The sequence below is a fragment of the Carassius auratus genome, unplaced genomic scaffold (genome assembly GCF_003368295.1).
Source record: "Carassius auratus strain Wakin unplaced genomic scaffold, ASM336829v1 scaf_tig00015266, whole genome shotgun sequence".
Classification (NCBI taxonomy): domain Eukaryota; kingdom Metazoa; phylum Chordata; class Actinopteri; order Cypriniformes; family Cyprinidae; genus Carassius; species Carassius auratus.
In genome coordinates, this window is record NW_020524571.1 from 45,952 (window position 1) to 64,401 (window position 18,450).

General features: G+C 35.8%; 1 protein-coding gene across 1 annotated transcript in view; it reads right to left on the minus strand.

Moving 5' to 3' along the window:
* Nucleotides 1–18,450, minus strand: part of LOC113074629 (NT-3 growth factor receptor) — an 82,856-nt gene that overhangs the window by 44,135 nt on the left and 20,271 nt on the right. Inside the window, exons 3-10 of the mRNA XM_026247457.1 lie at nt 17,629–17,697; nt 11,655–11,809; nt 10,477–10,619; nt 10,248–10,389; nt 5,471–5,776; nt 3,420–3,434; nt 2,006–2,055; nt 1,809–1,911 (exon numbers count right to left, since the gene is read on the minus strand). Coding sequence (XP_026103242.1) covers nt 1,809–1,911; nt 2,006–2,055; nt 3,420–3,434; nt 5,471–5,776; nt 10,248–10,389; nt 10,477–10,619; nt 11,655–11,809; nt 17,629–17,697 — 983 coding nt within the window. The remainder of the gene's footprint in view (nt 1–1,808; nt 1,912–2,005; nt 2,056–3,419; nt 3,435–5,470; nt 5,777–10,247; nt 10,390–10,476; nt 10,620–11,654; nt 11,810–17,628; nt 17,698–18,450) is intronic.

An 18,450-nucleotide genomic window follows, 5' to 3' on the forward strand; every position in this document is an offset into this window, starting at 1 on the left:
CCTCTCTTGATATTTACACACAATAACCACCAAACATCAAATTGAAGACTGAGCCAGATTATGAAGCTTTACCATTAGCAGAAGTGCCCTGAATGGCTTGAAAGGGAAGAAAAGCCTGCTGAAAGTTGAGCGGCACAACACCTGTTCATGATTTTATGATTTAATAGCAAGTGTCCAAACACCAAAAGCGAAAAATGCACACACACACACAAAATCAGGTATTACTTGCTGCCTCAAAATACTCTGTGATCAAACTCCAACGGCAAAAAAAGGCTCCCGAATGATTGAATGAGGCAAAAATCCAATACAGCTCAATCTGAGGTAATGGCTGCCTAAGACCTCCAGCTGATCTGAAGAGAAAAACAGTGCAAGTGGTGTATTGTGGGAAGGCCAGCATGCTGAAAAGGGCTCATATTGACGTCACGCTTTGAGTGTCAATCCTTTTATGCCTCTTCAACCTTGCCAACAATCGTGAAACATAATGAGCCGTTCCTCTCGGAGTGAACAGAACTCATAATTTCTGTCTCTCGCAGGACTGTCACAACAAAGTGAGAGAGCGTTTCATGTTATGACACATATGAGGAAAGAGCAGGTCAAGGGGCTTACGCATAAACTCAATGTGTTCATGTAGGTTTAGGAGAACAATCTTTGAAAAGCGAAGATGGATGTGAGGTCAGCAATGCGGATGGGAAACAAAAGATAATTTCCTGAAATTTGTTTGCTCTTTGACATATTGCATCGGACACACAGTCATTATTCAAAGACTGAGTGAAATGAGGGCAAGTCTGGGATAAGATGGCAGTCTCAGGTTTATAAATGCGATGGAGTAAAGAAAAGGTAGTTGTAACACTTTTTAGTTTGAGTTATTTGTTGATGTTTAGTTTAAACCCTTGAAGGTTTGCCTCTTTCAACTGTTAGGACATGTCTGCAGTCATTTCCAATGCCAATTAAATGTATAACTATGCAAACGTTAATGGAAGCAACAATAATGTAATGTTTAGGATCAAATAATGCACTTAATGAAATAACAATTCAAACCAGAATTTACAAAGTCATTTTTATATTAAAATAAACTTACATTTAACATTGCTGTGTAAGTGTAAAATGATTACTTATGTTACTTAAAATTGTAAAATGTGTTACAATTATTATTGTTACCGTGATCTAAAATGACTCGTATCGTCATATGTTTTTTTTTTTTTTTTTTTTTGTGGTACTGCCCACCTCAACTACAAACGTAGGCCTGAATATTAAACCGGATCTCTGAAAACACTGGCTCCACAGTGATTTCAACTATAATATTAGCGGAGGAAGTCAGGCTAACCAAAGAAAGGCAAACTCGCAGGCATTTCCGCCAACTGCCGTCCCAAGGTCTGAGACCCGAGGATGCATTCAACTCAAATTCTATTCACACAAACCCACACAGCACAAACCAAACCCTATCTGACTCATGACTTGCCAGACCATGTCTAAAAGCAGGCTCTAAACATAGCCTAAAACCAAAGCCGAGAACTCCTGTTATGTTACAGAGTGCCTTGAGATGATTGACAACTGAAAGACTGAGGAAATCTATTGTGCTGCTTCAAGAAAGGATGAAGAGAATTGAGAATACTTAGATTTTTACCTTAAGACACATTAAGACAAAACTATTTCCATCCAACCACCTGTCGTAAAGAGACCATTGTTCACAATCCAATCAATTCCCCAGGGATAAAATTCCATCCAGCCACATATCCACTCACTTTCCTGAAAATATGGAGCAAAAAGTTGCCTTTATTTCAACATATAGCAAAATAATCGAGTCATACCTTTTATCCCAAATTTGTTGCGCCTGCTGTATTTGTTGATGAGGACGAAAATCACAATGAGGAATACAAAACCAAAGCCAGCCAGACCAACAGCAATCGACATCTAGAGGAAAAGCAATACAGCAGTCAATGACATACGTCTGCTGAATTTGAATTTAAAGGAGAACTTTAGCCTTTTGCTTTTAAAGACATCTTACTCCAAATGAATCTTCTTCAGGACTCTTCGCCTCATCTTCAGATGTTGGAGCTACGGGGAAAAAAAAAACAAAAAGACACTGCGCAATTAAAGAGGCCAAAAAATGCTTTCCTTTAGACAGTGTTTTTGTTGTTAACCAAAACTTTTTTTATTTATCGCAATGAAGCTGAAATATAATAGAAATATTAAATGTAAAACTTTTAAATATTGCACAAAATTAGATAGGTGACACTGGCAACCAACTGAAAAAAAATTGCAGTTGTAGTACATAAATTACAAAAACCTAAACTAAAATTAAAATGAAAACTGAAAATATAAACTGGATATTAATAAATTAATAAAATATATATATACTGTATATAATACTAAAATAACACTAGTTGTTAACACTTTTAATATTCACGTCTTAAATGTTCATCCTTGGCTTCAGCAAACCTAAATAAGTTAAATATTTCCACCATTATTTCTTATAGGGATAAAAATAAAGCAATTTAACACACATCGACACACATCATCACACTCATGTGCATTAAGTCGTCATGTCATTAAACTGCCTGTTATAAACAAACAGAGTAAAACAATTTATGAATATTAATGAATGACTGCTAATTTGATACCAAATTTTAAAATATCTGAATTTAAAGACATAAATCTAATTCAATTAGATTTTTGATTCAATAACTCTTCATCCTTGGAACAACTAGGTTTGCTTCCACCAACATATTGAATTCTGTCTGTTCCTTCTAGATATGTCTATTTTCAATTCACTTCATGACTTGTACATTTTTTATGCTGCCTGAGGGGCACACTGTAAACTGTTTTGGTTCGGGAGGCTTTAGTTTCAACCTGTGTGGTTTGTTCACAGGTGTCAGGGAGGAATTGCCATTTAATTGAGTCATAATGGCAGAGGTGCAGCAGGGCTCAGATATTACCACATCACGCACCCAAGGCACGAGCTGTCCTCGCCGGACTCGAAAACAATTACACCGTCCTGAACTCTTAATGCATAGAGCTTGTATACGTGCCAAAAACATGGTGTAATTCATCAGGGCTATTCTGTAATCTACCTCTCTTTTGTGTCATTAGAGGTGTCCTTTTTTTTTTTTACAGATACTAGGGAAGATTTCAATTTTGCTATGTTGAGCATTTTTGTTTGCCAACTTCTGTGTTCTTGGTGCAGTTAAGAGGAGGTATTATTATGAGATACCGCTCGAAAGAGGATACTCTTTTATCAAATTCTTCAATGTTGAACTTAAGATCATAGATTATAATGTATTTGAAGCAATATATATGTGTGTTTTTAATATTTTTTTTTCCATTTTTTTTTATTAGTTCAACAAGCAGAACAGGGGCATGAGATGTAACTATGTTTTGTCTGTCTGTATTCTTTTGGTCAAAAAGAAAGAGGCACTTACTGTAATCAATCATTCCTGAAAGAACAGCATAAGTGGAGACAATAAACACATACAAAAGTTTAAAAATGTAAAACATTTTAAAGCATAAAAATGTACCATTCAAATGTTTGGGGCCAATAAGACTTTTTGTTTTAGAAAAAAAAAAAACTTTTTATTTGATACGCATTAAAGTTATGTATCAAATATTTCAAATAAATGCTTTTCTTTTGAACTTTCTACTAACCATACAATCCTGAAAACTCTTTTAAACAATTATGATATTAAGAAAAGTTTATTGAGCAGCAAATCAGCATATTAGGATGATTTCTGAAGGATCATGTGACACTGAAGACTGAAGTCATGATGCTGAAAAATTCAGCATTACATCACAGATATAAATTACATTTGAAAATATATTGCAATAGAAAACACTTATTTAAAATTATAATAATATTTCATAATATTACAGTTTTACTGTATTTTTAAACAAATAAATGCAGCCTTGGTGAGTAGAAGTGACTTCTTTCAAAAATATTACATAATTTTACCGACCTCAAACTTTTGAACTGTAATGTATATAGCTTTTACAGTGAATCATATATTCCTATCCTAAATATATATATACATATATACACATACATACACAGTACAGACCAAAAGTTTGGACACACCTTCTCATTCAAAGAGTTTTCTTTATTTTCATGACTATAGCCCTATTCGGACGGGACTAGTTTTACAGGGGGTCGTTAGAGAAATCTGCGTTTCACAGACGTACTTGGTGATTTTAATCCCATCCGAATCTGCCACGTCTGTGTTTTTCTCACACAACCTCTGTGATATTTCCAGAGCAAATTACCTACCGTTTTTCAGCAAACTCAGTGATCCTCTGAGAAAACTAATCCCGTCCGAATGCGAATGTCTGTGATTGCCGGTGATATTTTATTTCACAACGCGTTTCCTTGTGTGTTTTGGCCAACGTGAATTACCGTAGATGCTCTTACCGCGCGGATGTTTGATATATTTGCTTAGCGGCAAATAAATAATAATAAAAAAATAATACAAATAATAAAATCAAGAGCAAGATCGCGTAAACTGTTAATACCGGCTACTGTAATATCAGCATCAGGTAAGATTACTCACGCTCATTTATTTACTCAGTTACATAATGTTTTAATTACATTTAATAAAATAAAAAAAAGGAAAACAAGTTAATCTAAAGGAACCACACATTAACATGGTTTTGCTATACTAGCCATTTAGTATTTATTGTTTAATAATACTAATGGCAATCATTCTGAATGAATGCAATGCACGCATACAGAGCGCGTGATCTCTGTGACGCCCAGATGCACAAATCGGACCCTCCCACCTCTGTAATAAACACGGAGATGTTAGTCCCGTCCGAATTGGTACATGAAAATCACAGACGTCAGGTGGTAAGAATCGAAACTCAAACGTAGTTTAGAAAACTAGTCCCGTCCGAATAGTGCTTATGAAAATTGTAGAGTCACACTGAAGGCATCGAGGGTTATTTGACCAAGAAGGAGAGTGATGGATCACAGTCACCGGACCTGAACTCAATCCAGATGGTAAAAGGGCCAACAAGTGCTAAGCATCTCTCGGAGAACTCCTTCAAGACTGTTGGAAGACCATTTCAGGTGACTACCTCTTGAAGCTCATCAAGAGAATGCCAAGAGTGTGCAAAGCAGTAATCAAAGCAAAAGAAGAACCTACAATATGACATATTTTCGGTTGTTTCACACTTTTTTGTTATGTATTTAATTCCACATTTGTTAATTCATAGTTTTGATGCCTTCAGTGTGAATCTACAATTTTCATAGTCATGAAAATAAAGAAAACTCTTTGAATGAGAAGGTGTGTCCAAACTTTTGGTCTGTACTGTATATATATATATAATATCACATATATTGTTTTGTTTATGTAAGCAGGCACACATATCAAGGTATATCAAAATAAAATGAATAAATATCAGAGTCATTCCTATCAATAAATATCAATAAAACCCTCAATCCCTCAGGCTACAAAAGTAAATAAACAGTTAAATAGCTTACCCTCTTCCTCAATGAACGGTGGCTCAAGAAAATAGCCGTAGATGGTTTTGGTGACTGACCCGAGGGAGTTGGAGGCTACTAGGGTGTAGTTTCCATTGTCGTAATGTGTGGGGTTCTGAAAAGTCAAGCAGCCTTCCAAGTAATCTTTGTAGTGCTCCATCTCCATGTGGATATACTCGCTCTGCAGGATCTCACGGTCCTTGTGGAACCAGCGCAGTGTGGGATGGGGAAAGCCCCTCACAGTGAACTCAATGCAGGTGTGATGGCGCCGCTCCGGCTCGTCCAGCTTCAGTATTACTGGTGGAACTGATATCAGGAAAGAAAAACCAAGATTTACACAGATTTCTCACCCATGGTAATACACACACATATATAAACATACTCTTTCCACCACAACTCTCTTATATTTCTGGAATCAACACTATGGTAACAAACCAATCTAATTTTATTACCTGCAAAATGACAGTGCATACAGATAGTCTTAAATGTCAGATTTAAATAGACAGAACAGAATGGGGTGCAGTGTAAACGGAGCCTAAATGTGCTTGGAAATATGAATATCTATTCCCTTTCATTGTATGGAAAACTGAATCTCAGACATTCAGCCTAACATCTCATTTTCAGTTTCACAGATAAAAGAAAATAATACTGTACACACAACATAAGACTGACGATGGTGACAGACGACAAGAAGAGTGGGTTAATGATGATCAATTTTTATTCCTTTGATGTTAAAAGACTCAAAGATTCACTTTTTGAGAAATGCACCTGCATCGTTATTGTCAAGTAAATAGAAGGCCCACTGTTATGTTAATATGCACTATACGTTCATGAAACAGCTCGCAATCTTGCTGTCACAGACTGTATCTTATTGTACGTTATTTAAAGGTAAACTGCATGCAAGCATATTGTCCGACACTGCACATTTGTTTGTGATTCAAATGAGAAGGCATCGTTATTGTCAGCTGCCTTCTCTCACTGAAGTGATTTGTGCTTGACTGACTGATGAGACTAGACGAGGGATATATCCCTCCTGTAGAGCAGCTCGGCACACATCCCGCCTAAACAGATGACATGTGTTTTAGAATCAGCATGCAGGAGCACCCTTGCTCTCGGCCTGTCTGCTCTCACTACTGCATGAGGCCTGTCATTTACAGATTCCTGCTGCAATCCCACCAGAAGAGAGAAAGAGAATGGGAGGGATGTGCATTCCATATGTGCATCTCATATTCCGGAGCTTTTGATCGGAATGCTAAAATCCAACGGGTGCACATTTCATTAGCATTATTAATGTGGCTAAGTGGAACAGGGCCAAACCTTTTGGCTTTGCTGACTCTGCACCCAGTTGTGATGTTTCTCAAATCCGATCATTTGGACTGATTGTCCATGCTGTCGGGTAATGAACATTATAGTCAAGAACTGGTCTTCAGAGGCTGTCATTTATAAATAAATAATGTAATTTACAAAATGGGGATATGTCATCTATAACATTTATTAGGGCTGTGCAAAAAATCGAACCACAGCCACAGACTTGGCAACACTGGTTGGCATTTACTACACCGAGCCGTAACTCACTAACAATCTACACAAAATCTATGTTAAAATCGCAGGCGATTCTTTGTCGATTTTGAAAGCTATTTTGTGTTAGTTGTGCGTAGACTACGGCTCTGTGTAGTAACAGCCACTCCACCTGAACCAGTGTTGCCAAGTCTGTGGTTGTTTTTCATGTCCGCGGTTTGAAGTAACCCCAATACCAATAACGTGATATTTAGCTCCTAAAATGTGAATTTTACCAGGGCAACCCTTCCAAAAAATTTATATTTTAACCCCGGGAAGCAATTCTTATCGGGGAATCTCCCGGAAACAATCTGAACATATAAATATATATATGTATTTTTTTTTTTATTATTATTATTACAGATTTTAAATCAAACATACCCACAAAGTTGTATGTGAAGATTACCATTTTTAGAAATCATAAAAAAAAATAATATACAATATTTACTTGATTGGACACCAAATTTCAACATGATAAAAAGCCAAGTATAATACAGTTAGCTATATACGGGGTTTATAAGCCATTCGAAATCATTCCACACTCTTATTTAATAAAGACAAGACCCTTGTACAGTTTTTCCTTTCAGCACCTGTATATCTTGCCAATGTCATTTCAATTTAACGTCAAAGTCATTAGTCAGCAAAATGATAAAATGTCATGCTTTTCATCTATGCAGTGTCTTAAAATCATATGTTGTTTAATGAACATGATGCCTGAGTGTCAGATCATATCTGTGTCGTAAAACATTTATGCCATCAGTGAGAAAAAGTCCTCCATTACTATTAAAACATGTATAAAAGTTGCAGAGATGTTTCGGATTCAGTCCTGCCTCTGTCTAATTCTCATCTTATACCTGTTTAACATGATGCAGAGCAGGTTTATTTTTATGTATGCATTACAATCTAACACCTTCCCTAAACACATGCGCACCCTCTGATTAAATTAACACAGAGTCTTACAGGTTCATAGCTGTTAATTGGTGTATCATTTCATTTAGTACCTTGTTCTATTTTAAACCTGTCCGTACAGAAGTAGGGTGTTATATTTAAAGTTTGCAACATCAGTAAATGTATTTTCAATGTGACTTTGAAAGGATTCATGGACCATATTCAAATAAATGACAACAATTAATCAGCCTTTTTTTTTTTTTTTACATACTTTTACCCTTTTAATACACCAAAACCCCAACCTAAAATATATTATCATACCACAATCAAATTTGATTAAAATTTCTGCATTTAGTATATAATTTTATCCAAAATGACTTACAGTGCATTCAGGCTAACATTTTTTACCTAACATGTGCTCCCTGGGTATCGAACCCACAACCTTATGCTGCTAACACAATGCTCTACCGCTTAAGCCACAGGAACACTTAAGTCTTAAAAATTATGTTTATAGCATTGCTTTAGTCAGTGACTGCTTGATTCAGTCTGATTTTCCAGACAGACTGAGTGATTTATTCAAATGAATCCATTGAGTGATTCGTTGATTAACTGCACACCACTTTGCATTGTATTTTTGTTTCATATGCACACAGTGAAGACTACACAACAGTTGTGTTTATCTATATCTTTGAAGTACACATTCTCTTTGCATACAATTCCCAAGCTCTTAACTCGACAATTATATATATATATATATATATATTAGGGGTGTAACGGTTCACAAAATTCACGGTTCGGTTCGATACGATACACTGATGTCACGGTTCGGTTCGGTTCGGTTCGATACGTTTTAGATACAGCAAAATGTAAAAACATCTCAACTTTTCAGAATGCCGCAAGCGCACCGCGGGTCATGTGACAAGAACTAACCAATCAGCTTCATCCTTACCCGTAACAACGTTGAGAGCTCAGCCAAGATGAAGGAACAGCTGATCATAGTTGTATATGGATTGCAATTTTGAAATAAATTCAGTAGCAGAGCTACTGCAAGCGAATTTTAGAGCTGCAAATCCATTTATCCTTCGCTGAAATTTCCGCGTCTCATGGAGAGAGCACGTCATTGTTGCTTAGCAAAGACAGACGCCTCATGAGCGCTTCTGCCCGAGCGCTTTGGAAAGGAGGAGAAAGACGCGCTTAGCGTTTTCCACGCGTTTTTAGGCACGATATGTGAACGGCCCCTAAGGCGCTCGCTCACTCAGCACGCGCTGAAGGCTCGTTGCAAAATGTCTAATGCATTTAACAGACCAGAAATATAAGATCCTAAAATAACCAACAGGTCTGGTGTTTGGGTTGGATTCCCTGTAAGCTATAGTTTCTAAATGCTGCAGGGATAGTTTGCTGCGTGCATGTTTCTCCTTTTTTTCGTCTTTTCCCAGATAGTACTGACGCACATATCCCAGATATTCCCGCTGGTTTTTTTTTTTTTTTTTTTTTGTAATCCCGCTGGTGTACCCTGTCATGTTGCAGATGCGACATACCATTGTTTTTTTATCCACCACTCTCTTGCCATCACCATTATAGCTTAAAGGGAATCCAAAGTGCACCCAAACACCAGACCTGTTGGTTATTGGAGGATCTTCTCATTTCTAGTCTGTTAAACGCATTGGCTATTTTGCAACGAGCCTTCAGCGTGTACTGAGTGAGCGAGCGCCTGCTGAGTAGCCTAACATGAACATATAAGATGGTGTTTTTTTCTTCTTCGGGAGTGTCAGGGGCGTTGCCTGTTACGTTGTTTGGGTTATTGGGCTACCTTGTTGAACGCATATCATTATATTTCTTTCTCTCTCTTTTTTTTTTTTTTTTCAAATATAATTAATTACTCCAACGAACCGTTCGGTATACATAATGCGTACCGCGTACCGAACCGAAAGCGTCGTACCGAACGGTTCAATACGAATACGCGTATCGTTACACCCCTAATATATATATATATATATATATATATATGTTTTTTTTTTTTTTTTTTTGCTGTGCCACTGCATATCCAGAAAACACTGCTGATATCTTGACCTCTCATTTTGTTTGTAAAATGAAGCCATTCTTCGCTCAACCTGCAGCAATTACAGGACGCAGATTAAATACCATAAAAAGTAAAAGTAGCAGTTAAGGAGAATTTTATTCTTTATTATTTATTTTTTTACTTCTGGTTGCTAAATGTACTAGCATATCTTTTCTCACCAAGCTGCATAACTGGATGTCATTGCAGTATGAGTAATAGCCAACTAAATCAAGTATGAGACATGAAAACCTGTAACAAGCAATATATACGTACATAGCACAGCCAGCTGAAGGGACACATTGGTCATTCCGACCACATTCTCAGAGATGCAGGTCAGAACAAATCCGTTGTCGTCTCTGCTCACGTTGACCAGCGTCAGGTTGATGGAGTGAATGTTGGGCCAGTAGACATTTGACTGGATGGCAGACGAAAAACATTATGCTATGGTTAGACTGAAAATAAGGTTAAACGGTGTGTTTGGGGTGGGATGATTGGCACCAACCTGGTGTGTGTTGATGGAGAGAAGGCCGTTCACGGTCCAGTCCACCTCAGGTACCGGAGACCCAGAGCCATTACAGCTGAGGGTCACGTTACCCCCCTCCAGCACAGTCAGGTTACTGTGAGCAACGCTGATATCTGGCAGGTCTAGATCACAAAAAGGATTATTATGGACATTACTTGATTATACTCTTACAAGACTTTACCATAATAACCATAGTTTCTGCCAAAAATCTGACTTTTAAGTCCATAATGAATTAACTGGAATGGTATATGGTGTGCAATTTCTGAATATTTTTTTTTGTTTTTAGAACCTTGAGTCCATAATGAATTAATTGGAATGGTACGGACTTTCTGATTATTTCAGTCCTTTTGATTGCTAATACAGTACCAAAGCATAATGTAGCATTTGGTGGAAAGTATGGAAAGTCAATAATTTTTGATGTTCTGTAGTATTATATATACACATTATATAGAGTTGCTTTATACTTAAATTTACTGGAAACTGGTTAAATTTCATGCCAAATTATATTTCGGGATGACAGCTGTGTACTGAAATTAAAAGAAAGCATCTATATCAGTGCTGTACCTTCAACCCAACCATTAAAAAAAGGCTTTGGTAACTGAAATAAAACTAAAAATAATTATGAAAAACTAGATGAAAAACTCACTTTGGCTGCTAACTGAAATAAATACATTTAAGTTGAAGTACTAAAATTATTTAAATAGAAAAAATAAACTAAATAATTTTAATTTAATGTAAAATACTTATATATACTGTAATGGTATAGAAATATTATTAAAAGTTCTAATAAAAAAGGGCCACTTATACATGACTAACTAGCAATTTGGGGCAAATCATAACTCTGGCAATTTACAAACATGTATGATTTAGATTTTTTTACATAAATAATGGATAGATAAATATTATTATATAATTATTTTTTTCTTATGTGCAATTTTGCATGAAAAAAAGAATACGAAAGAATAATAAAAAAAATTGTTGCATGATTTCCCTCATAAAGATAGCAATGTAACTAACAGATCTTCACCTCACTCTCCCCAATACTGCATCATAATGTGAGACAAATATTGCATCATACGAATAATATAATCTTATATAACAATATGTAGTGCATGCTTGGCCTACAGCTGTATTATTTATGAAGAAAGATGTCTTACCACAGTAGGCGATGCTCATTGATCTCAGGCGGATCTTGCTTGCGCCATTCTTGCAGTAGAGGTGCTGGGTGTGCAGGCCAGCCTCACCCCTCAGCTGCCAGAGCTGAATCCATCGGATCTCACAGCCACAGTCAAAGACGACCCCCTCCAGCCTCCTGCATCAACAACACAGCCAACGCTAGTTATACAGTCCCCAAACTCCACCATTTTCATGCTGTTTTAATTCTGAACTGGGCATGCAAAATCAATCAAACTTTGCCTGCACTGGTTAAAAACAGCAGCTTTGTGACACTCTCTCCCGGGTGATGTGCCATTGTGACCCGAAATGATTACTGAAAGGTTGTAGTTTCCTACATAGGGAAATCCATAAGCAATCAACATTATGCCCTTGAGTAAGACTCATAACCACAGGCAGCAGGGTGTTTCATTCACATGTGCTACTAAAAATAGTGGTGTGTGAACTGTATTTACATGTAGGAGTATCTGTATGAATTTTTTATATAGTAGTATAACATAAGTCGTAATAATCATTTTGAGAGGTCTTAAATTGTGGATGAAAATGCAAAAATCGTGATTCAGCCTAAAGTGATTATTAATCTTCAAAAGGCTATGATTCCTTAAATAAGTGAGCGTTGCATGTTTAAAGTTAAAACGCAGTGCTGTTATATATTCTCACATTTTCAAAGTAGTTCGCAATCAGTGAATACAGTGCATTTAAGAATTGATGAATTGTGACAGTGTTTACTTAGATTATTAATTTTGTAGTATGTTGGAGATTGTTGCAATAGTGCATATTTTATCTCCTTCATATTTTTGAATGAGCAGCATTCAAAATGTGTCCTGGTGCGTTTCAGACTTGTTTATAATTAAATTATCTTGTAAATGTCTTTTATTGAAGAAAACCATATTATTTTATACATTTTCATTGAACTTTATTTTTTATTTTTTAATGCGTTCCTAAATGTTCCAGTTTTTTAGCTGGGAAAAAAGTGAATGTCAAACCCAGGTAAGTGCAGCCTAATAATCTGCTAACTGACTGTACTTACTATTGCATGAAATGCACTGCACACGTGAGCATTTTGTCAACTGCATCTTCTACATGTCACATACATGATGCAAAACACAAACAGCATTAAAAGCATGGGTATTTGCATTTCAAAGCTGTAAAACTGGCAAGTGCACAAAGCACACGATTACCATTCCCAGCAGTGACATTCTAGATTCAGTTACAAAAACATCAGATTATTAAATGATGTTTATGCAAAACATAAGTAAAAAATGAAAAAGAAAAACACTCAAGAAACATTAGCTGAAAGCAGATCTTAATAGCTTCCAGATATTTACTTTATTTTACACCAGAAACTACCCAAGTATGTAGACGTGCTTGGGCAAGAAATTGTAAGCGCACTGTCCCGTGACAAATCTCATTCCTGACATAGCCTAGGTAATAGAGTTCCTCTATGTCTGTGACATTAAAAACAGATGCGTTATTATTCAGATAGCTAGCTATAAAGAGTTGACAGCTGAACTTAACTGCAAGATTGTGAAAAGAAAGAAGTGACTGCAGCAGACAGCCGCTTGCTTTAGTGCCTACAGAAGGCAGTTTACACTAATGCCTTGCAACACAACACATTCTTTTTGCAAATTTATGAATTATGTTCTGAAACATTATAGAAAGCAACTACATGTGAAATTGATCTTGCACAGCTATGAGAAAGTTTCTAGAGTACAGAGTGTTTTTTTACTGCAAAACAAAACAATTTTATGTAAACAAACTACATATACATACTACCATTCAAACACTTGGGGAATGTTTCAAAGAAATTAATATTATCTAGCAAGGATGCATTAAGCTGATAAAACGTGATGGTAGACTTTATCATTATTTATTAAAACAATATATATATATATATATATATATATATATATATATATATATATATATATATATATTTTTTTTTTTTTTTTTTTTTTTTTTTTTTTTTTCAAGTAAATGCTTCTACTTTCTATTCCTTAAATAATTAACAGCACAACTGTTTTCAAGATTAATAATAATAATAAAAATATTGAGCATTAAATCAGCATATTAGACTGATTTCTGAAGGATCATGTGACATTGAAGACTGGAGGAATGATGCTGAAAATACAAATTTGCATCACAGGAATACATTTTACAATATATTACATAACCGATTTTCTAAAACTAATGAACTCTTCCATAAAGTGCATAGTATGCTGACAAACAGGAATGTGATAACATACAAAGCTGTACTTGGTAAGTGGACACTGATTACTGGAACAATACAACATTTCACTTTATGAAAAACACATCGCAGTGGCTGAATGGAGAGAAAGATGAGGCGCTCACAACGTGATGAACTGTATATCATTACCCACAGGCTTTGATCTCAGCGTGAAACTTTAGTCCATTAATCTGTATGCTCGGGTTGGAAAATACGCTACTGTATGTTTTCAGAGCCCTTCATTATTTTGCAAATCCCTTTCTGCAAACTTCCAGGAGCCAGGTCACCCGCAAGAACAAATTCATCTGTACAGTGCGGAATGAGCTGACAAGTAGAATGGCCAAAACGATTTGAATGTGATTTTAAGAGAAATATGAAACCGTGACTTCATGAAGTATACTAACAAGTTGTGAAAGATACTGACAACAACAAAAAAAGATGTTTTGTTTTCTAAGGCATCATTTACGCTACCAGGAATAACCCAGCGGCAGCCAATGGGGGGCCTGACTCTCATCAGAATGACTAACAGCCCATAACATGATTATGCACGCTGATGAGATTTACTTGGGCATATGCACCTGAAAACTATATATACTATATACTATATATTATATATATATATATATACAAGTATTAGTATTAGTATTAGTATTTATTTATTTTCTGAAGAATAAAACAAAACCAGATCAAGATTTTACATTAGACTTTAAGTGGAGACCCAACATACTACTGAATTTGCTTAAAAGTATTTTTTTATGTTTTAATGTGGTTTATCATTTGTTTTCTGTATTTCAGTATTTTCATGATTTTCTCTGCTATCTGTGACCCTTAACAGACCTGTGACCCACCAGTTGAGAATCACTATCTGAAAGTCTAAATTCTCAATTCTTATTCCAAACCCTCAGGCTGATATTATATTACAATGACTGTTAGGATGGATTGACTTGGTCTGAAAATCAATAATGCCTGTGAATCTCATCTAGCTTTGAAGATTACACCATTATAACTGATACCAATCCACACCATTCATCTCCATAATACGTGCAATTTGTTCAGTGTTTTACTCACAATTTTACTCAGACAGAGGACAAACTCAGACCTTATGCTGATGTTTTATGTCTGCAAGTGTTTGTATACTAAGTGTCCTTGAAGACAATGACTTTGTCGGCTTTATTGCTATGCATTTTTTTCATTTTCATTTTAAGTGCAGTTTAACTATATGATCAATCATTTTGATGGCACGTCATGCCAGTGGTGAATGTATCACCAAGTCATGTGGTAAAAAAAGTATATATGTTTTATTTTTGTAAGAAAATGACCAGTTGTTTCACTAGATAAGACCTTTATTCCTCGTCTGGGATCGTGTAGAGCCCTTTGAAGCTGCACTGAAATGCCAATTTGGACATACAACCCATTGTTTCCCATTGAAGTCCATTATATGGAGAAAAATCCTGGAAACTTTTCCTCAAAAATCGTAATTTCTTTACAACTGAAGAAATCTTGGACGACATAGGGGTCAGTAAATTATCAGGAAATTGGCAAACTCAATAACATAATTTAATGAAGCATAGCATTAGTTTTGGCAGGTCAGATCAGTCAAGCTTGCATCGGCTGACTCCACGTCTACCTTTAGAAATATAACGCCTATCACAGCATTCCTATGTAGGGTCTATTCAGTATTATTCAGCAGCTTTTTCACTTTGCTCAAGAGCTAATTACCCTCCCCCATCCCCAGCTCCTCCTTTCATCCAACAGTCGGGACTTGACTTTCTGATTCCTTATTGAATCAGACTCATTTTTAATGAATTAAGTTATTATATTAAAGTGTTATTAAGAACAATAATGACATTTGCTAAATGTGGTTGTATTCTGTTTATCCTAAGGGGTTTAATGATGCTCTCCCTGCTCTTATCCATGCAAGGCTAAATGGATGGGCAGGGAATTTTTGCCCAGAACAGAACAAAATCACCAACCTAAACTGTATGTTAATTGTCAATCATCTTTGACAATAGTGGTTCTGACAGTACTATAGATTCCCCCCTTAAAAACAATAACAAAAGAGCTAACCGTAATAACTACATCCACTATAGAAATCTCCATGACTTTGATTAATTTCTATAGCTTTCCCAGGTCTGAATATTATAATTTCCCTCATATTTACAGATTATTCCTTAAAGAGTTATTCCAGTAATGGCCTTTGATCTTTCAATATTAGCTCATAATGGCACATTTTAGAGTTGCAGTTGAACACTTATTAAATTCACTAGTAAATTATCTTTCATTTCAGCACTGAACTGTGCTGAAATGATCTCTAAAAGCACCCACCTGGTAAATAAATTCACCACAACCGTGAACACAATCAGAATCTGGTAAAACTAATTTCCTAGAGGAAAGATTTGGAGAAATGACAGGAGTTGTTTATGTTATCCACGATATCCACGTGAAAAGGCAGCAATGTGCACAATCCCCGAATCCCCCCCAAAAAAACTGAAATGAAAGGCCAAAAAATGTGCATTATAAAAAATTAAGCAGGACATATGTCAGCTGCTCAAGTTGTGTTCAGCAACAACAAAGAACGAAGACGGGACATGTCAAATTCTAAAGAATTGAATAGTTTTGTCATTTTAAATGCAACACGACGACACCATGTCATCTCTCACAATCAATAAACAAACTCATCACTTTATGTACATGCAGATTGCTCAAATATTCATGACAAACAAGAAAATGAGGTCAGGCTCCCAGCAGACAAGACCAATACATTTCACTGCCATGGCTTAATTAACCAGCATGAGCAACTCGACTGTTCGCAGACATGTAAAAAGTGCTTCTGCTTCATCACTGGAGATGTTTTGCTTTGACAGAGACACAAGTCTATCGGAAGATGGGAGCAGGGGGTGCACAAACAAATGAGTTGACAGTAAAGTGCTGAAAACATTTCTAATGAACACAGCGATGCAATCGAACATCAAGCCTGCATTTCAGAGTCCAATTTGGCAGCCGAGTGCTGCTTATCACAGAAAATCTACACAGAGGGAGTTTTGAGATTTATTTTGAATTGATTAATTATTGCTTGGTCTGTTTTTATGAGCCTGTCCTCCAACAAAAAAAAATAACCATATAGGTTGTTTGTGCAAGCACCTTATTACGACCTATATTTACGTTTGAAAGTTAAGCGTAAAAATAATGACAGTATCGCGTTGCGTCTGTCGTCATGAAATGACGTATTACGTCATTACCAATCAAAACGCACATTTATTTAAATGCAATGTGCGGACTTTTTACACCAATCTCACAGTAATTCGTACATATTTGACAAGAAGGCTTTTTCATTCGAATGACCACACCTAACCCCACCCTAAACCTAACCCTCACAGAAATCATGCTAAATTATGATTTATACAGCATATACATTTTACGTGCACATCCGTTCTCTGGGTTTGAACCCATGATAGCATGATTACATATCAAGGTAAAATGCAATAATCTACCAACTGAGCTACACGAAACGCAAATAAAAGAGTACAAAATATTAATATGAAAACGACCTTTTGCCAATAGGGGCGCAATTGTAGTATACGCTCTGATGGGTCGTATTTCAGGGATTTGGACAAACGACCCATACGAGCGTATTGGTTGGAGGAAAGGGTTGGTTTTTATACTGCGATTTGGCAGCTGAATTCATGTAGTCATTTTTGGAAATACTATTAACTAATGCAGGATGAACTTACAGTTCGACCAGCTGAAGGTGCTGAAAAAGCTGCCAAGAGAGTGTCGTCAGAGGGTTCTTGGACAGGTTTCTGTGCAAAAAGAAAAACAGAAAGAAGAACAGCAATTTATGATTTAGCTGTGAACAGAGGAAGCAATTAAACCATAAGGCTTGCAACATATTTTACTCCCAAAACGTGACATTTCCTGTGAGATTTGTGACATCAGCTGAAATAGAGAGAAAGATGAAGCAAATTGTGTAGATTTAATGAAGACAAACATTTTCTTTTAGTATTTTGAAAAACACGATCTGATGAATCAAGCACAATTTTGATTTTATATTGACCGTAAAAATATAATAAATTGAAACTTCATTACACAAAAAGCTTTTAGGGGACATTACATGATTATGATAAATTTTATCTACAACAGGATAGAACTAAATATAATTTTATAAAATAAATGCTTTTTATAGTTAACAAGAAATTTACCTTAATTATAGTTACTTTCTTTCTTCTGCTGAACCTAAATGGAGATATTCTGAAGAATATTGGTAGCTAAACAGTTGCTGGTCCCCAGTGACCGCCATAGTATGGAAAAAACTTTTGGTTACCAACAATCTTCAAAATATCTTCATTTATGTTCAGCAAAGAAACTCATACAGGGTTGAAATGATTGAAATGGAAACATTTTGTGTGAACTATTCCTTTAAGTTGAACTTACTGTTTTTAGTTGTATTCACTAAATTAAATTGAGTTTCTATATCTAGCATAGCACAAAAACAAACAATATTATTATCATTAGCACAGCTATTACTCATTGAGTTAAGAAATATACTTTATAAT